General features: G+C 37.8%; 1 protein-coding gene across 1 annotated transcript in view; it reads right to left on the reverse strand.

Annotated features, from left to right (window-relative positions):
* LOC127409945 (nesprin-2-like) overlaps positions 1-21,310 on the reverse strand; it is a 135,894-nt gene that overhangs the window by 53,674 nt on the left and 60,910 nt on the right. The window contains exons 43-63 of the mRNA XM_051644937.1: positions 20,227-20,468; positions 17,410-19,438; positions 16,171-16,505; positions 15,663-15,807; positions 13,130-13,330; positions 12,553-12,812; positions 10,775-10,925; positions 10,535-10,678; positions 9,681-9,821; positions 7,318-7,500; positions 6,890-7,027; positions 6,489-6,674; positions 5,945-6,067; positions 5,657-5,839; positions 4,374-4,463; positions 4,120-4,209; positions 3,211-3,288; positions 2,482-3,051; positions 2,228-2,331; positions 1,644-1,767; positions 280-381 (exon numbers count right to left, since the gene is read on the reverse strand). Of these exons, the coding sequence (XP_051500897.1) occupies positions 280-381; positions 1,644-1,767; positions 2,228-2,331; positions 2,482-3,051; positions 3,211-3,288; positions 4,120-4,209; positions 4,374-4,463; positions 5,657-5,839; positions 5,945-6,067; positions 6,489-6,674; positions 6,890-7,027; positions 7,318-7,500; positions 9,681-9,821; positions 10,535-10,678; positions 10,775-10,925; positions 12,553-12,812; positions 13,130-13,330; positions 15,663-15,807; positions 16,171-16,505; positions 17,410-19,438; positions 20,227-20,468 (5,619 nt within the window). The remainder of the gene's footprint in view (positions 1-279; positions 382-1,643; positions 1,768-2,227; positions 2,332-2,481; positions 3,052-3,210; positions 3,289-4,119; positions 4,210-4,373; positions 4,464-5,656; positions 5,840-5,944; positions 6,068-6,488; positions 6,675-6,889; positions 7,028-7,317; positions 7,501-9,680; positions 9,822-10,534; positions 10,679-10,774; positions 10,926-12,552; positions 12,813-13,129; positions 13,331-15,662; positions 15,808-16,170; positions 16,506-17,409; positions 19,439-20,226; positions 20,469-21,310) is intronic.

Here is a 21,310-nt window from a genome sequence, read left to right on the forward strand (position 1 = left end):
TCATATGCATCTGGGATGACATGAGGGTAAATTATGAGAATTTTCATTTTTGGGTGAACTATCCCTTTAAGAAAACAGCATTCATCTACATAGTTAAAGACTTTGAAAAGCAAAACATTCGGCTCTATAGCATGACATGCACAGTGAGGCATAAAAATGTGTTATTCAGTAATGGTAATGGGGAAAAGTGCCTTTATTTAATAACAAGGAAAAACAGGTGAGCATGCAAGGAGGTTTGCCTTAGTTTAAGCTTTCTGGCAAACCAACTGAACTGAATACCTTCATGCTGGCGAAGTCCTTCATGAGTTTAGTTGAGTCACTTGTCTGAGTTTCCCTGGTTTTTAACACAAGCAGAGGAATCTCCAACAGATGTTCTTTAGTCTACATAGGCAGGAAGTAAAAGGACTTAGCTTGCAGAACATATTTCACAGAGAAATTTATTAGACTTATTCTGCCTTTCTGTGAACTATGGCCTTAACTGTGTATAACATAACCTTGTATTTTTACCAAATTATAACCAATATGGTAACCAAAAGAATTTAGATTGCAGGTTAAATGTTTTTCTTTCTTAATTTGTTTTGTGAAAAATCTTAATTCAAATTCTCGAAACCCCCAAATAAAACAAATTCTTCAAAATAGTCATAAAAAACATCTTAAAAGTTAAGATAACCTCACAGTTGTCTTAAATCCCAATAGGTAGGATGTTTAATGAATTGACTAGTTTGTTTCAAATGTGATGAGTTCTATCATGTTGAGTCGGAAGTTGCAACGGGCTGATTTTAGACAAAAACACGTTTTTATCATCACGAAATTCAAACAAATGTTATTTTGAAGCTTCTTAATATGGTGACCAATCATGCCAGTCAATTCAAACGGATGCGCTGCATAGCACTCTCTCTCTGCAATTTTTTAGAAACATAATCGTTAGAAAGCTGAGATTGTCCTCCGCCACCATTTCCCATGCCCACCTCTTACTTTCCAACGATGTGATATAATTATCAAGCTTCCCTAGAAGAACTTTTTTTCTTGCAGTAATTTCCCCAACAAGAACCTCCTTGTCTACTTAAGTTTTTTTTTCTTTCTTTTGCTCCATGCCAAATTAATAGTTGTCAAATGATTACCAACAAGTAAATTCACCTATGATGGTTAATATTGTTAAACTACCAAAATCTCACACACTTTACAATTCAAAAAAAATTATTGCGATACTTGCTACTTAAAAAAAGTTATTAGATAGATACATTTATTGTAATGATTTACCAGTGTTGAAGTACTGAATTTGTTGTATTTCACAAGGCAACCTCATGAGCAGGCTAGTATGATCAGACAATGTCAAAGCCTGTCAAGGTGTTCTTAAATATTTGAGAATTTCTGAAGAACTTTTCAAGAATTGCACTTAGGGACATTCTTACGAACTTCTTATAATTTATCCAAAGAACTTTCTTAATTTGTTTCTTAAAAACATTTTCGTGAATCCAGCCCCATAACTTGAATGACTCTCACTAGGGGTTCTGTTGAATGTCACAAAATTCATTTTACCTGATCCTAAGGTGGCAAACATGTCACAAAATGTACACATACAGTACACATTCACTCACATGGTGGGTAGTTTTTTGGTTTTAATAGGTATTTTTATACTGAACCTCTGAAGAATTTATATCCTGGCATGAATCCAGTTCCTCTGGCAATTTCTTTAATTTAGTGAGAAGCTGGGCCAAACACTCCTCTACAGACTGCCCTGGATCACTGACAGTGTCACTGCTGGACCTGCAAAAGACCATTTGAAAGTTCTGTCATGACAAACATGAGATGGAGTGAACGCACCTCTCTCAACTCTGGTTAAGAAGCATTTAGTAATTGAGAACTGTTGCGCATAACTAACTCACACTACCAGTCCAATGTTTGGACACACTTAATTTATGATTCTCAAGATCTTAAAAATGTTTGATCTAAAGGCTTATGCTTAAAGGCTTAAAATATTGGTCTACAGAACTAATAAGTTGTGCCTACTGTATGCATGAATGTCTGTGCAAAACTAGAATTGTAATTATTTGTTTTATTAAATGTTTTAAATGGATGAGTTGAACCAGACAGTGAAGGACTGGCAGTGGCCAATATACGGTACATGGAAATTCCTTCAACACTGTTTCAACAGCATCCCAAGGTGGATATCTAATTAAGTAGTTTTATATCTTTTTTTTGGTAATTGTGTGGGGCAGCTACTTACCATGTGTATTCCTGAGACTGGAAATGTTCCAGATCTTTGCTGCTGCTATGACAAGCCATAAACTTAATCAGTTCTCTCTGTTCCATCACCTCACACTGCATCTCCTAGAGAGGGTAGGGAGGGCACTATTTAGTCATACATTACCTGTCTGTACTGGGAAATGTGGGAGTCATTGTAGTAAGGGGTTTAAATAGACTTTTCTTAGAAATAAAATTATAAATGTAAGACTACAGTTAAACTTCACTCAAAATTACCAGTTTTGTATCTTGCTGTGGCACTGATTTGGTCGTGGTGTCTATGGATTTTGTTCCAGAATCAGCTGTGCTGCCTACAGGTTGGGATTGGTCATCATCAGTAACTTCTACAGCCTCACTGTTAGGTGTCTGTGGGGTTGAGTCTTCTTTATAGATTAGTGATTTTACTTGATCAACTGTACCCGTTTCGGAGGTTATTGATACTGTATTCTCATCTACAAATTCTGACTCTTCAGTCGTTTCACTGGCATCACTTGTTTTTAAAATAGCGTTTTTTAAATCTGTTCCAGGCTTCATGGGTACTGCTTCAGTGACTGTGGTTACAGGGCACTTGGTCGTCTTTTCCTCAGCTTTTAAAACATTATCTTCATTTGCTGTTTCAGATATAAGGCAACTTTCATTTGTAAACTCTTCAGAGTGTTTGGGTATTGCTGCAGGTAGACAGGTAGTCTCTTCGGTAACTAATCTACGCTTTGTGTCAGATATTTCATGGAGTGGAGGCTCTGTGAAACCACTTCCTGGGTTAATTGCAGCTACATCCATATTCTCAACATCTTCAGGAGACAATTCCTGAAGACAAAACCAACAACATGATAAATGTAAAAAAAAAAGAAAAAAAAAAAAAGATGGGACGATTGGAAGATTATGTTTTTTGAATTTCCATAAACTGAAAGAACACTTGGTATGTTCTCAAAAAAATTTAAGAATTATATTTTGGTTAGTTTATACCTTGGTGACACACTCCGTTACAGCTGAGGCAGTTTTAGTTTCAACATCTTCCTCTTCCATTATTCTCTCATCTGGATCCTGGTAAAGAGGTAGAAAAGAAAATTATTAGAGCTGATTTTCAGGAGGGCCTGGGTAGCTCAGCGAGTCAAGACACTGACTACCACCCCTGGAGTCGCGTGGTTCTCGCTCTCGGTGTGGCACATGGCGAGTTGTGCGTGGATGCTGTGGAGAATAGCGTGAAGCCTCCACATGCGCTATGTCTCCGCGGTAACGCGCTCAACAAGCCATGTGATAAGATGCGCGGATTGACGGTCTCAGACGCGAGGCAACTGAGATTCGTCCTCCGCCACCCAGATTGAGGCGAGTCACTACGCCACCATGAGGACTTGGAGCACATTGGGAATTGGGCATTCCAAATTGGGGAGAAAAAAAAAAAAAAAAAAAAAGAGCTGGTTTTCGGTGAGCGAGAGATATGAAAGAGAGACAGGAGGTGACTAACTGTTATAGAAGGAAGGAGTGAAGTTATATTTAGCACTCTGTAATGAATGCAGTCTTAGTTCTCAGAAAGTAAAAGGATGTGAGAATGTGAACTTTGCTGAAACTGAATTATATACTTGAATAACTAAATGTGACATCGAAAAAAAGAAAAAAAAAAGTAAAAGCAAGAGTGTTGTAAAAGAAATGGATTTGACATAAATTTGGAGTAAGTGGAAAGTGTAATCAATGAAACTAAGATTGTGATCACATGATTCCAGCACTGAAAAAGCATGAAAATATAGAGAAAATAGACCTTAGCAAAGAAATTAAAAAGAACCACCGCAGAGAGGCCCAGAATGTACAGGAAAAGTCTCTTATTCAAGGTTTGGCAGAGGAACAAATAAACCTAGGAGAAAGGTTGGTCTGCTTTACCTCTGGAACACTGCATGTCAGAGTTCCCGAGGATGAAGACTGACTGCCTTCATCCTCTTCCTCACTGTAAGGGTCTTCCATGGACACCTGCTTAACAGTTCCAGGGACATATTAACTCCTTAAACTCTTAAGGCTGGACTAGAACATAACTGATAACGTGAATATATTTGGCTAATTTGTCTTTTTGAGCTAGCAAGGGCATTTTTTGAGATGCATTTTTACTTAAGCTCATAAAAGTTGAGGCTAGGACTTACCATCATTTCTCCAGTGTAGGGGTGTGGCGAAGTGACTCCCATGGTTTGGCCAAAAGGTAAGGTAATCTCAGTTTGCAGACCAATAGATGCCTAGACAGACATATAATATACTCAGTACCATCGAGTTAAGCCTGGGACAAGTCAGTCATGGTAACACAATCACATCCAGGCCCATGTGGAATTTGTTTATGTATTGTGGTTAATTTGATTATGTTTTAAGCTACCAATAAGCTCAGTTTAATTAATTCTACCATGATTAAACCCATTCCGCAGAATTTCACAGATTTTACCTTAAAACTGGAGCAGAAAACAAAAAAGACCTAGGTCTGGTCATATGTAAATGTCATGAAAATTGTCATGACTGCCTTAACTGGATACTACCACCATTGCCAATAAAGCCATGCCAGTAATGTTTTACTGACACACCATATTGAGGTTTTAAAGCACTTAATTTTTAAGCACAACCAGAAAACTCAAGGTTCCCACACATCCCCCTCTCAGAGTTGGTTTTCAAGTGCAGTGATGCTATCCTCCTCTCATTCCCACAGACATGAGGAAGAGAGGTCATACACTGGCCACGGACAATAAAAAGACTACAAATTTACAGCATTTTCATAAGATGGACAAATATTATGTTCTAACCAGATAGATGCAAAGGTCATCTTAAATATTAGTCTATAAATTTCTAATTCTGATGTTGGTAAAAATTATTTAGATAAAATTGGGTACGTTCCAAGACATTTATAACTGACTTTGTGTTTCTCACAAAGCAAAACAAAATATCAAAACACAACAGTGCAAAGCAAAATAAATAAATAAATAAATAAATATATATTGTAAAACAAAATTAAATTTTAAAAAAATCTGAATCTTTGAAGACTCCCATTCATTTGAATATAGCTTATCCCAAAAAAGCATTCACTTTAAATTCAATACATTTACATTCATTCTAGAAACTGGGAAGTAGCCTGAAAAAAAAAAGTAGCCTGTCCTTCGGTGTGACATTATATAATTCACCAAATTCCTGTATAATAATTATATATTCACTTTTTATGAGCTCATATGAATTATATGGGATATTTCTACTTATTAATATTACACTGCAAGACTATTCAAAGTCATCTGCAAAAAAACAAAAAGGTGATTAAAATAGTGAAAAACATGGAAATGGTGACCAGTTATAGGACTAATACACTTTCCCTTGCATACATTACGTCTCTAGCCCAGTAAACGGGAAAGTTCTGACTTTAAGGAAACACAAGAACACTAGTAGGGTGACAGACCCTCAGCGCTGTGCTCTGCTCCACACTGAGCTGCTGTAGCTCTCGGATGGGCTGCAGGAGCTCTCGAGCCCAGTTGAAGGCTGTGAGAGTTTGTTCTGCTCCTGCAGGAAGCCCTAGGCCTGGCCTGCAGCTCTCAATCTCATCAATGGTCCTCTTCATGGACTGGATATTGTCCAGGATGACCTGCCAGTGAGCAGAGAGAGAGAGAACACGTGATAAGGCATAAATTTCAAAGATATGAGACAACTGTTTGCTGTGAAATCTGAGCATTTCCAAGAGGTAATGTACCTGTCTGTTCTGGAGATGTTCCTCAGGAGAGATGTTCTCTGTGTCAGTCATGGAAAGGATTGTTCTGATCTTCGTCAAATTCTTCTCCATCGTCTTCACCTCTGTTTCAATGGCATCCATCTCCTACACAAGAGTTATAAGTGAATTATGGTTCAAATTCTGGAACCAAAGAGACCAACTTTGGGCTTTTCACACTACCCTAATCCCTGGGTTAACATAATTTTTAACCCCAGGTCAAGGCCACTTTTAACCCTGAGTCAAGTAACATTTCACTCTTATAAATGTTAGAGCATAACTAGAAAAAAGTATATTCATTATAGAAGTTTCCATGGCATTCCCATGACTTCTCCAGGCCTGGAAATCACACTTTTAAAATTCCCTGGTTTTCCATGACAATAGGAACTCTGTGTGCAGGATTTATATAGTCCTACAAATTATGTATACAATGTAAATCTATAAAAATTGTAAAAGAAAATATGTAAATACAAATGTAAATCCATTAAATATTAATATTTGTGGTTTCTTTAGTGTTTCAATTGCTTACATCTGCTAGGTGCTGAAGGTGGGACAGAGGATCCAGAACACTTTGCTGCATGTGTGTGATATCTTGCATAGCCAGTTGGAGAAGCTGCTCTTGAGAAGTGGTGTCACACACTGGAGTGATCTCCTGAAGGACAGGCATGAAGGCCTCCAGAGCTGCTCTGTATCCCTCAGATTCATCCAGCATCATCTACACACACCAACAAAGAGCCATACAAAAAAATTTCAATCAAAATACAAAGACTAGAGGTCTCTTAAAGAGATCCATTAGCTAAATTAGATAGCAATTTCTCATAAATAAGGTATACAAGTATAGTTTTATTCTATTTGAAGTTACATATTGCATTTCCCATTAGGAATGAATTGTAAACCATTTTAGTGTGAGGCATTGACCTTAAACCTTACCTTGAGGGAGTTGGCGTGGCCGTGGAGGCATTTCGCTGTGGTGTAGGTTCTGGGGGCAACAAGCCAGGACTGGGCCTCTCTCAGCCAGCAGGTGGAGCTACTGAGTAAGCCCTCATACTCCTGCAGACAGGCAGGGATCTGATGGGAACACAACACTCATTTTAGCCTGACAGACTGTATTTCTGAGCTGTACACAATCAAAACAGCCCAAAACTGGCAAAGTGGTTTGTTGCTCTTGGCTGGTATATATTGGTCTCTCAGCCTAGCCAGCTAACAAGTGTCCAAAACATCTCTAAAACCAGCAAAATAGACCAGCCTGACCAGCAAAGCCAGGCTGGGAGACCAGCTTACCACCTGTGGCTGGTTCTCACCGTTTTTAGAATTGGTTTACAATGTGAAACAAGGATTATGTATAGCATTTCACTGACTTTGCTGATGAGGGCGGTCCTGTGCTCGGCCTGCTTGGCTGTGGTCTGGTAGAGCTGCAGTGGTTCTGTGAGCTGGTCCATAAGGATGTGTGCTCTCTCAGGCTGTTCCTCAGCAAGCTCCTGCACTTCAGCCTCTAGCTCAGCTATATGAGTGTGCCATTGATCCAGCTCATCCCAGATACGCTGCACACACACATTTGCCATATTTCATTTGACGTAAATAATAAAAAAAGAAAAAAAGGCTTTACAGAATTACAGTCCACTCAGTATGTAGTATTGTCTTTAGGTCTTATGTAAATTTTCACAACCTGTGTTTTCCCAGAGTTTTTGTCCACTAAAAATGTGGAAAGACATATTTTAAATGTTTCTTTGACTGAACAAATAAACACTCATGTAACAACAGTTAACCCTTTAAGCTCTGAAGGTGTTTTCAAAGATTTCCTGTTTCAGTGGCATACCCAAAATTAAAGGCTTATAACTTGACAAAAAAACGAGGAGGGTCAAGTGTTCGGTATAATTTTAAAGAATACTTTTCAAATTTGTTTATGTTATAAATTATGTCCAGTCAGGCTTCCTAAGCAACCAATTGGCCTGGTTGCTAGGGTGGGTAGAGTCACGTTGGGTTAACCCCCTCGTGGTCGCCATAATGTGGTTCTCGCTTTCGGTGGGGTGCGTGGTGAGTTGTGCGTGGGTGCTGCGGTGAATAGCATGAAGTCTCCACACGTGCTAGGTCTCCGCGGTAACACGCTCAACAAGCCATGTGATAAGATGCGCGGATTGACTGTCTCAGATGCAGAGGCAACTGAGATTCGTCCTTTGCCACCCGGATTGAGGCGAGTCACTACGCCACCACGAGGACTTAGAACACATTGGGAATTGGGCATGCCAAATTGGGGAGAAAATGGGAGAAAATCCAAAAAAAAAAAAAAAAAAAAGAGTTTTTTTTTTATAAATTATGATTCTGAGAATCTCAGCCTAATAAACAGCTGAAAAAAAAAAACAAATTCACATACCTCAGGGTGTAAATAAAGTGGCTCAGAAAAAAATGCTTTTGTTTTGACATGTTGTTCCCAATCATGTCACCTGTAACTGAGTTAGCGCTGATACAAAGCAGCAATAAAAAGTTATAGCATTACAGATATAATTTATCCTAACATCTGAAAATCTTCTCCATATCTCCAAAAGCCTTTCCAAACAAATAAAACAATAATTGCACATAAGAACTAATTACACATACAAACACAACAATGACTAAATGCTGGCATAGCTTGCAGACATGATTTTAGTAATGAGATTTCACAGAATTAATTTCATTCTGTGCCATTAAAGTCATTATTGAGTTTGTGTCATGTACTTGGCACCATCTCCTGGTGGCCATATGTAATTAGAGTGATTGATGACATGACTCTCTGCCCAAATATGGAGGATTATCACCACTGGTTGGAGCAATCTGAACCCAATCCGAATGGTTTAGCATTCCATGACACTACAGAATTTCCGATGACGCCATCTGATCCAGGAAAGCTAATGTGTTTGTAGCCAGATAGCAAGATGCCAGATAGCCAGATGCTGGGTGCATATTGTGCTTTGTGTGGGTTATCTAATGATCAATGCATCTGATTACTTTGTGGGTGGGCTTGTTTTAAAGATAATTGCCTCCTCCAAGTAACGGTATGTGATATTTTTATTTCTGTTAATTTTTGGCGAAAACGTGGCATATGAGCAACACCTGTTCACATGAAAAAAGTTATGTCAAAGACAAAAACTTAGATATTACTCACTATATTTTTGTCTGTGAGTAACAAATAGGCTGGATGTATTTGACTCTTTGAGAGCTTTCAAACAACATATGACACACGCCTATGATGAGTTTGACTTTTTTATGCATTAGAAAAATACATACAGTGTAAAATGATAAATAATCAAAACGGAACACTTCTGATTTGTCTGCAAATTTCAAAGCACTTTTTCAGTTTTGTTAATAACACCTACATGCATTGTAAAGTAGAGCTTCTAAGCTTTACAACGATACCTATTTTGTGTTGGTCAAGACAGTAGTTATTCATATTTAGATTTTTTTTCCCCTCGCATGCCCACTCGCTGACCCATCCGAGCTTAAAGGGTTAAAAATGTTGAATGGACTTTACTTCCATCTCTCACAGCCTTATTTTATTGCATGCTAAGCTGGAATAGGAGAAAGTCATTTAAAAATTACACACTTCCCCTTTAAATGTAGCATCTACTCTGACCTAACTCTAAACATTGGTTATCCTTAAACTTTTGTGTTTTGTAAAAATTAATAAGACACTGATAAACATTAGACTTCAATTTTGTGTGTGTGAAGGAGAGCAGAGCGCATGTACCTTTTGTGTACGTTCAGCCTCAGAGAAATTAGGGCTCCTTTGCTTCAGTAGGGCTTGAACACAATTCAGTCCCACAGTCACGTCTCCCACCTGCTCAGTTATTTTATGAAGAGGACCACTCTTCTCCATAACCATATCCATCTGAAACAAACACAACTGTATTAACATCATTTAATATTAAAAGAGCACACAAGCTTTACTTTCATATGCTGGAAAAGGCACTAGAATCCTTGGTTGATATAACAGTATAACTAGTATTAAATTATAAACAGTCAGTCTTATTATTGTTAATAAAAACAAACTATTTGATAACTGAAATAAAAAAAATGTAATCTAATATAATTGGAAAAAAATTAACTAAACTAAAACATTTTCAGAACTCCACAACTAATTACAATAAAATAAATGACCTAAAATTCATTTTAGTTTTTTATTGGTCTGCACTCTTTTTTTTCCAAATGTTTTATTTATTTTTTTCATTTAATTTTTTTCACCAGTCAGGTTGAAACAGGACACAAACGCTTCGGCCTCATGGCCTTTATCAACCCTAACCCCTAACTGCACATTCATTAAACATGAAAATGCCACAAGATATCGACAATAGACAAAAGAAAGCCCTGAGATATTTAACGCTGTTAACTATATCTAAATGACATCAGTTAAGGCATTAACTTTGGTAGCCCTAAAAAACTAAAACAAAAACTAAATATACTGAAACTAAATCATATAGTCAAAACTAATGAAAACTGTCCTAAATTGAATGGGCAAATGGAAAATAAAATGGAACTCTAAATTGAAAATTCTAAACTATAAAAACCATGTAATTATAGTATTTAATTGCAAAGAGTAAATACCTTTTCTTTAGCCTCCAGCAGGGAGAGGTTGAGCTCATCTTGTAAGGTCTGAATCTCTGAGGGTACACGGCTCCATCTCTTCTGTACTCTGTTCATGACATCCTGCAGTCGAGCCTTCTGTGAGACCAATTCCACTTTAACCTCCTACAGTGTGATACAACACAATAATTACAATATCTACATCAATCACTGAAGAGATAGACATTCCCCATAATCAAACACTGACTGTAAAGAACCAACCTGTAAATGTTCAGCAGCTGACTTAGACTGCAAGTTGGTCAAAAGAGAAAGAAAACTCTGCTGTATTGCACCCATTTCCTCCTGCACCCGACCCAACTCCTGGATCTCAAAAAGGGCCTCCCGGCGGATGTTATTGCTCTTATCTCTGAGACTACGCAAAAAAAAAAAAAAACAAGTCTGTAAATTTAAATTCTGAACATTTTTAAGACAATTTAAATCTAAATACCACTTGCTTGTGGGTAGTTTACGTACACTTTTGGGAAGTTGACAACAGGATAATTTTAGTCCAATTATTATGCATGCAGCTTGAATGACCTTATATTCATTGAGACTACATGAAATATTTGTACTTTTAAAAACAGGCAAATTTAAAATAAAACTAGTCAAGTCAAAAACATGCTAAAAATTGTGAAAAACCACCAGTTCCAGAATCCTAACATTTTTATTTTCTCTTAGACATTCGTTTATATTTTAATCTAAAATCATGATTAAATGCACTGCAAAAAAAAAAAAAAAAAGGTAATATGAATTTTTGGCTTTTTTTTTTATTTTATTTTTTTTAATTAGAGCTGTCTGAGTTAACGCATTAATGCATGCGATTAATTAAAGTTTAACGTGTTAATTTTTCTTAATCGTGATAAACACATTTACTGTTAATAAAGCATAAATACACTGGTCGGAGCAGGGTGGAACCTTTGCAATGTGTCTGCCCGATGTCATTACACTGACGCACACACCACAAACACACACAACAGCCGTGTCAGTGATCAAATAATGGGGAAAGGCCCTCTTAATGCCATTTGTTGTACAAAACAAGCCCAGCTTGGACTTGTGACAGAAATCAAGTACTTTGCAGCCTGTATCAGGTGCAATTTAATTTCCACAGAAGCACGTCAAGTCTTAACTATCACGAAAATGCAGAACGAGACATTTTGTGTAAGCGCTTTTCACGTGGAGTTCAAAGCGGTGATTGACGCTGGTGTTGACACCCTGACACGAATCATGAATGCTGTAGCAAAGCGGATAGCCACAGTCTGTGGAGGATGATTTAATGTGTATTGCAATGAATACTCAACCTTTGGTTGCATAGTTCTTTCAATCAGTCAACCTCCCATGTTACTTGAATTGATGCTATTTTAGTGAATTGCTATCTTTATTCTGTGGAAGGCTTTGCTTGGAAAATGTTAATAAAGCATTATTGTTACATACTGTTTCCTTTTCTTTTCCAAGACAAAAATAAGTACATTTTGACAGGAAAAGAAGTATATCTAGTGTAAAATTTCAGCACTTTCAAAATCTGCGATTAATCACGATTAACTATAACAAATTATGCGATTAATAGCAATTTAAAAATGTAATCTACTGACAGCACTAGTAAAAATATCTGAACCTGATATACATTTATTTGAGAAGCAAAATGACATTGGATAGTGGGATAGATGGGATAGTAAGACTTTTGCTTAAAAAGAGAAAACACTATTTAATTAATAGCTAATTAATAATTAAGTTGATTTTTCTTACCCGCTTGGCAAATGTTTTCTTTTTTTCCTGGTTTTAAGCATAACATTCACACAGTTTGTTAAATTTCTTTGAAAACAATTTTATACTGTAAATGATGTCATTGTTTCTGAAGTAAATATATCTTGTTTTAAGATATTTCGCTTTTTTACTGTAAAACAAGACAAAAATACTAAGAACATTTTTATTATTATTATTATTATTTATTTACTAGTGTGGACATGTTATGCGTTAACTACTCATGTGTTTATAAGCCATACCTTCTGCAATGTCCCTGCAGAGACTGCAAGTCCTGACAGATTTGAGGAGACTCTTTCAGCTGCTGTAGATTTGAGACCCCAAGCAATCGTGCCACATAGTGTTGTAGAGAAGCCAGGGTATGATGCTTCTGCTCAGTCCTATCCTGAATATGCTCCATTTTGGTCAGAACACCCTGAATCTCTTCCAGGGATCCCGTCATCAAAGATGAGTCAGGAAGATCCATCTGTAGACTGTCAAGATCTTCCTTTGATTTATTTAGCTGCACAGCACACCCCAACATGAACACAAACAAATTAACACGCTGTTCAAAACAACTTTTTACTTCATTACAAATTTTACAAGGTCATTAAATGTTAAAGGTGAAATGTGCAATTTATACATTTTCTCCTATCCTAGCTTAATGTAAATGTAACTTTGGATAAAAGTGTCTGCCAAATGAATAAATGTAAATGGACTAATATAAGGAAGCCATTCATAGGCTGACTTTCCAAAAATTGTTAACAGTAATTATATACTTCTCTTTTAAACAGACTGGAGAGAAATAAACATGGTCAACAAGATTTAAAAATTACTAACACGTGTCATAATGTCCCTCCACTCTGCTTCTTTATGAGCTGTGCTGTCTTTGAGTGATTCCACTCTGCACTGCAGAACTGCCAAAGACCTCCACAGATGTCCCACCATCAGGTCAGCAGGTGCATCGCAAGGCTGATCCAGGCAGCTTTCTCTCAAGTCCTCCAGCCTTTTAGCGAGGTTCTTCAGCTCAGACTTGAGCACCTGCAGATGAAGAGAGTTTAATTGCAAGTTGACATACAGTTGTGCTCAAAAGTTTGCATACCCTGGCAGAAATTATGAAATTTTGGCATTGATTTTGAAAATATGACTGATCATGCAAAAAAAAAAAAAAAAAAAAAAAAAAAAAAAAAAGTATTTTATTTAAGGGTAGTGATTATATGAAGCCATTTATTATCACATAGTTGTTTGGCTCCTTTTTAAATCATAATGATAACAGAAATCACCCAAATGGCCCTGATTAAAAGTTTACATACCCTTGAATGTTTGGCCTTGTTACAGACACACAAGCTGACACACACAGGTTTAAATGGCAATTAAAGGTTAATTTCCCACACCTGTGGCTTTTTAAATTGCAATTAGTGTCTGTGTATAAATAGTCAATGTGTTTGTTAGCTCTCATGTGGATGCACTGAGCAGGCTAGATACTGAGCCATGGGGAGCAGAAAAGAACTGTCAAAAGACCTGCATAACAAGGTAATGGAAATTTAAAAAGATGGAAAAGGATATTAAAAATATATCCAAAAGACTTAAAAATGCCAGTCAGTACTGTTCAATCACTTATTAAGAAGTGGAAAATTCGGGGATCTCTTGATACCAAGCCAAGGTCTGGTAGACCAAGAAAGATTTCAGCCACAACTGCCAGAAGAATTGTTCGGGATACAAAGAAAAACCCACAGGTAAACTCAGGAGAAGTACAGGCTGCTCTGGAAAAAGACGGTGTGGTTGTTTCAAGGAGCACAATATGACGATACTTGAACAAAAACGAGCTACATGGTCGAGTTGCCAGAAAGAAGCCTTTACTGCGCCAATGCCACAAAAAAGCCCGGTTACAATATGCCCGACAACACCTTGACACGCCTCACAGCTTCTGGCACACTGTAATTTGGAGTGACGAGACCAAAATAGAGCTTTATGGTCACAAACATAAGCGCTATGTTTGGAGAGGGGTCAACAAGGCCTATAGTGAAAAGAATACCATCCCCACTGTGAAGCATGGTGGTGGCTCACTGATGTTTTGGGGGTGTGTGAGCTCTAAAGGCACGGGGAATCTTGTGAAAATTGATGGTAAGATGAATGCTGCATGTTATCAGAAAATACTGGCAGACAATTTGCATTCTTCTGCACGAAAGCTGTGCATGGGACGCTCTTGGACTTTCCAGCATGGCAATGACCCTAAGCACAAGGCCAAGTTGACCCTCCATGGTTACAGCAGTGGTTGGCTTAATATCAACGAGCCACTCTGAGGAGATCTCAAGCGTGCGGTTCATGCAAGACGACCAAAGACTCTGAATGACCTGGAGGCATTTTGCCAAGACGAATGGGCAGCTCTACCACCTGCAAGAATTTGGGGCCTCATAGACAACTATTACAAAAGACTGCACGCTATCATTGATGCTAAAAGGGGCAATACACAGTATTAAGAACTAAGGGTATGCAGACTTTTGAACAGGGGTCATTTCATTTTTTTCTTTGTTGCCATGTTTTGTTTGATGATTGTCCCATTCTATTATAACCTACAATTGAATATGAATCCCATAAGAAATAAAAGAAATGTGTTTTGCCTGCTCACTCATGTTTTCTTTAAAAATGGTACATATCTTACCAATTCTCCAAGGGTATGCAAACTTTTGTGCACAACTCTATACTGCATTTATTGCTACACAAGACAAAAGTTGCATTACAAATACACTTTGTGGCCAAACATTTGTGGACACACAATGAGCTTGATGAACATTTAATTTGAAAACCATAGCCATCAATTCCCCTTTTGCTGCAGCTTCCACTCTTCTGGGAAGGCTTTCCACTGTACTGTATGTAATAACATTGCTGCAGGGATTTGCTAACAGTCAGACACAAGATGACAATGGGGCCTGACTCACTGCTGGCATTCCAATTCGTCCCAAAGATGTTCAGTGGGTCTCAGGTCTGAGCTTTGAGTATGGCCAGAAAATGCCATTGTATGGGGTTGCATTCTGATTTGTCACTAGAATAGTAACCAAACTAGTTTATTAGAAGGGTGTATCCACATAGTTTTGGCCAAATAGTGTACATATCCACAAACAAGAAACCCTTCAAACATGCAAAAAACTGAGTTTCAAAAGTCAGAACTTTTTATACTCTATTTGTAGATTATATTGCATCTGATTTTGCCCCAAACTGTTTAAACAAGTTTCTTCCTTCATCTTTTATCAAAACTCCAAGGGTATTATCACAGTGCATTTAAACTGTTATCTGACACAAGATGCATGATAAACTATGAGGGAAGTTAATTCTTTCACACAATGACTAAAAACAACAATGAATGTCAACACACCTGTACTTTCAATTGTTGGTCTTGGCAAGCTTCTAAATTAGTCAGTTTTTGACTTAAGCATTTTGAGATTTGAGAGTCAATGTTTTTGAGAAGTAGGCTAATTTCTTCATGGTGGCTCCTGTGCACCCTGTGGTCTCTCATGCACCTAATTTGGGGTAGAAAGATTGAAGCATTATAATCAGTTAACTGCCTCTGGTACATTTCATTTAACTAAATAGATGTATTCCATTCAGACTAATTGTTCGTTTCTGTGCATGTTTTCTGTGGATAAATGTTTCTAAGTACAGTGCTCTATGCCAGGTATTTGAAAAGCTTTTTGAGGAATATGCTTGATTGCCTAAAAGCTTAAAAGTATTTTTCTCCTTTGGCCCAACAATCTAGTTTTTCCATGCAAAAACAATTAGATTGTTTTTTTCCAATTTGATATGAGAATGTGATAAACTAAAGTGGTACAACTATAATCAGAGAGAGTAGTAATTAGACAGAGTAGGCTTGGAGTGATACCTACCTATGTAAGGCCTCCAGTCTGAGCTGAGCCTGAGCTTCTAATTTGGCATCTTGTACTAAAAGGTCACTCAAAACCTGGATATGAAGCTGCTCAGTTTGAGGAATAGAGAGGCATGTATGCTGCGGTATGCAAGCCCCAACTTCAGCCAAGTGGACCTTGAAACCCTCAGCCAGACAGTTGGAAGTCTGTTGAATATGGCGCTGTTCATCTTTGCAGTCTTTGAAGCTGATGGAGGGAACAATCAGATTGGATTCAACCTGCTGAAAGAAGCTCCTAGCTCCCTGAATGGCCCAGCGGTAATGTTTCAGTGCCTTCTGTGCCTGGAGCAGTTGGTCCTGTACAACCAAACTCAAATGATCAGAACTTGCATAAACAATTCACACATAAATAAAAATTTGACCTTTTAAATGAATGTTATGTCAGAATTTACTCACTCATGTCACTCCAAACCAGGTTTTCACTGAAAAATGACTCAAATTCTATGTAGTTTTTTACCAAAACCAATCAGATGCCTTCAGGAGGCTTGGAATATGGGTCACATGGACTAATTTTATTATATTTATCTTAAGCTATAAAGTGAGCAATATCCACTGCCTTTGCATTGCAAAGACATAGGGTGATTTTAAATAAAACATCTCTTTTTGTGTTCTGCATAATAAAGTCATACAGGTTTGGAACGACATGAGGGTGAACAAATTATGAAAGAATTTCATTTTTGGGTGACCTTTTACTTTAAACAGATCCATGTGTTCAAAAATCCCATTACAATAATGATGTTGTCACAGAATTAAAGCTGAATTATGTAATTTCTGCCACTAGCACCACGGAATGGGTTTGCAAAAATAAATTATGTTTTAGATAGTCTCGCCCCCAACTCACGCCATTGGTTGAGTAATGTTGTTGGATGGGGTCTAAGCGGGTCACTTAAATCAAAGGAATTTTTATAGCGCCACAGAGACATGGTGTTTACAGTTTTAGAGAAAATTAACCTATGAGTGGCTTACTTATAGTTGTCTCTGCATATTTAGCTGGGATAGAAGAAAGTATTTTAACACTGAAAAAGTAACATACATCAGCTTTAAAAGTGAGTGGTACGAAGCAGCAAAACTAGATTGCTCCAACAATGCTGTCTACACTGCTGTGGAAAGTACAATGTTAATTATAACAGAAGTGTTTAAAATTTGTCACATCGCACCACGTGCTGGCAGTGTAGACACAGTGTAAGTGTCTTAAGCTTACCATATGCTTATTGCAATCATTAAGAGTTATCTGGCCAAGATCAATGGTTTTCTTGTAGCTTTCTGCCTCAGATCCTTTCCTGCAGCTTGCCAACATTCGTAGCACAGACTCCACAGTCCTGATCAGTGTCCAGTGCTTCCGCAACTCTGCATCCAAAGCCTTATTCTCTGGCTCCAAGTGGATGGTCTCTTTCAGGTCTTGTCTAATACTGCTGAAAAGGTCACTAAGCTCACTGAGATCTGTGGATCTTCTGAGATCCTCAACCAGAGTGGATTCCAGGGCTTTAGCCTCATTACTGACTGTGAGCTCCCAAAAAGCTAGCTGCTCAACGGTCCAGCTGATCTTTTGCTGTTCTGCTGTGAGCTGGGAAGGATAGAGATCTTTTGAAATGGCCTCCAGGTGGTCAGTGGCCTCTTGACATGTCATTTTCACCATAGGAAGCTCCACCAGGAGAGCCTGACAGAAGCTTAGCCTTGTGTCAGTACCTACACTTGAGTCTGAAATCTGCAACAAGCTCTTCTTCACTTCCTCTCTGAAGTCCTCCATTCGCTGCCTTAAATTGAGGTAGACTTTCTGCTCCTTGGCTTGCTGGCCTATTTGGTGTATTCTCCTCTGTAAGTCTAGTATAGCATGAAGAATATCATTCCTTTGAGGTTCTGGAAAGTGTGGAATTTCCTGGACCTTACACAGATGCTCCATCAGCATTTGCTTACGATGTTCAATAGCAAAGAAAGAGTCCCTTGTAAAAGGATACTTTTGCCTCACGATGTCAGTATTCATCTCTCGTAAGCTCTTCTGAATGACATTCAGTTCCTTGGCAGAAGATTCCTGGGCATTGAGAAGCTCTTTTAGCACCCATTGTGAGGCCCACTTACGGTTTACGACCCCTGAAACTTCTTTTTGTAAAACTGTAAGCCGGTCAACAAGCTGAAAGCTTTCAGGTACACTCAAACCCTGATTCATGTTCTTAGTTTCATCTATCAGAGTCTGTAGGCTATTTACTTGCCTCTCAGCTTCCTTTAAAGCCTCTGTGCATATTTGAAGCTGGACTCTCAATTCTGGGATGGTAGTTGCAAGTTCAGAAGCCATAGGTTTAACAGACTCTTTCTCCAATACTGAGGTCAGCCAAGAGCTGCTGTCAGCAATCTGTTTCCAAAGCATTTCTCTCCTATGCAACATTCGGTTCATTTCCACCACAGTATAGTCAGTGTTCTCTGTAATCTTAATGTACAAATTTTCTAAGGATTTGAGAGTGGGTGACATAGCTATGGAATCTCCCTCGCCGAGTACTGTAATTTCTTGTTTTAGCTCTTTTAAAACAGAGACCATTTGAGACCTCTTTAGAGATATTTCCGATTGCAGTTTCTTCATGAGGTTGATCTGGTGACTTGCCTCCTCAGTAAACAGAGACAACCTCCTTCTCCTACTAACTTTGCTGTCTGTTTGTTTAGCCCATGTGAAATAATCCCTTATAATCTTTATGATCGGTGAACACTCATTGTCATTATAAGTGTTAGAATTGAGCTTCTCCTGAACCAGAGCAAGCTGAGAATTAAGACTCTGCATGGTTTCCTCCATATCCTTGAGCTCCTTCTTCCTCAGTGGACTTAAGGAAAGATCCTGACAGAGCTCAAGAAGGTACAGGTAACGCTCACTCAGCACTATCAGGTCTGCAGTTTCAACAGCTTGCTGTAATACATTTTGACAGTCTGTCTGTCCTTTAGATTTCTCCAGAAGCTCCAGTTCACATCTAAGCTCTCTGGACTCTTGTAGCAGTGCGGACACTTCTGCTGTGCAAATGTTATTGTGCCACAGACTCCTTAAAGCAGCCCTTTCCAGAGTTTGCCATTTCTCCTGCAAATTTCTAACTGGTTCGAAGCAGACCACAAGTCCTTCTGCTTCACTCAGATGGGCTGAGATCTGGCAGCATGTCTGTAGGAGCTCCTCAATCATGCCTCTGTTCTTCTGCATAGTTTTCAAAAATGCACTCAGTTTTTCTGCTTGCAGGGTGCTGCTTTCAATACAATCCCTTCAAAATGGTGAGAAAATTGTGGTTACTTCTCAATGGTGTTCAATATTTACACTACCAATTAAAAGATTGGACACTTATTCTTTATTTATACTATTTTTAACAGTTTAGAATAATAGTAAAGTCATCAGAACTTTGAAAGAGCAAAAATAGAATTACATGATTATGTAATGACCAAAAATGTTGAAAAAAATAAAAACTATCTTAGATTTTCGATTCTTGACAGGAGTACCTGGGATGTATTTTAGGACTGAAAGAGTTCCTTAGTATTGTATACTGGTTATTTGTTGGCTGTTTTTCCTTCAAATTCTGTTCCTATTTTTTTTTATTTTTTTTTTTTTATTAAACTTAGTTTAAGAAATTCATTCTGTATGTAGGTACAATTAATATTTGTCTACAAAACGTTTTTTTTTAAGAATAAACCTTAACATAAAAAGTTAAGATGACAAATTCAGTCAAGTGTCCAAGCTTTTGTGGTAGCTGGAAATCTAAGTAAATCAGATGAATTACTATGACTGATAAAAACCATTCAAAATCAGACAAAATTTGAGAATGTGAGTACCATATTTTTAGTGTCAATGTGTTTTATTAAAATCATAAGAAATACTATTTTATCTTTCCTTTTTACTATGTTTTCTTATGTTTTACCATGTTTCAAAATATTCATTCCATGTCAAATTTTCTTCCCATTTGATAAAGTGCAGTATTAACAGTACATATTCTAAACTGAAGCTCATCTTTTAAGTTGAAGGTACCTTCACATGCCCTGAAAAGTCAAGGATACTCACATTGTCAGTGTGCTCAGCTCTGCCTCCAGAGTGTGGAGTGTATCTGTTAGAGCCAGTTTTTGCTGGTGGTAATGTGTAACCTGCTGAAGCTGTGATTTTTTAAACTGTGCCATGGTAGAAGTATCCAGCAGCAATGCATTCCATCTCCCCTCTATCCTCTGCTCAGGCTCAGTAGAGTACCCTCCGCTAGCTCCATGCTTAGGCAGCCTCGCTATATGCTCCAATACACATTGCCTGCAGATCTGTGACACCCAGAGGGATCAAGTCTCAGTAAATCTTTCATCACAAATGTTTCATTAATAGCATGACTTAATTATCTGTCTGCATTATATACTGTAATAATGTTGTTAATCAATATTTAAATGGTTGTAGTTGGTTATGAAAGTTTGATTTGCCAGGTTCAAAGTCACATCCTCTGCATAAGCAGCATGGCTCAATGTGTCTGAGAATGTATGCTAAACCACTAGGCCACTGCACAGACTGATTTATGAACTGATTCATTTGCATCCAAAAGAGACCACTAATGCTTTTATTTAGCCTAATTATTAAAGGAATAGTTCACCCAAAAAACAAAATTCTCATCATTTACTAACCCTCATGCCATCCAAGAAGTGTATGACTTTTTTTTTCTTCTACTGAACACAAACAACAATTTTTTAAAAGAATATCTCAGCACTGTAGGTCCATAAAATGCTAGTCATCAGGATCCAATACTCTGAAGCTCAAAAAGGGAATATAAAAGGCAATATGATAGGTGTGGCGGTGTCCTTTTTTTGTATAAATTGCCACATTCAAACAGCCATCCTAAGCAGTTATCTCTCCTAAGAGTTCTTCTTTTGCCTTCTTCGTACATATTGCCACCTACAGGGCAGGGAGGAGAATTTATAGTAAAAAAGGACTTAAATAATTATCTGTTTCTCACCCACACCTATCATATCGCTTCTGAAGACATGGATTTAACCACTGGAGTCTTATGGATTATTAATGCTGCTTTTGAAGCTCAAAAGACCTACAGAGCTGAGAGATTCTTTAAAATTCTTTGATTGTGCTCAGAGGAAAGACAGTCATATACATCTGGGATGAC

This window comes from Myxocyprinus asiaticus, chromosome 19 (assembly GCF_019703515.2).
Source record: "Myxocyprinus asiaticus isolate MX2 ecotype Aquarium Trade chromosome 19, UBuf_Myxa_2, whole genome shotgun sequence".
NCBI classification, from domain to species: Eukaryota; Metazoa; Chordata; class Actinopteri; order Cypriniformes; family Catostomidae; genus Myxocyprinus; species Myxocyprinus asiaticus.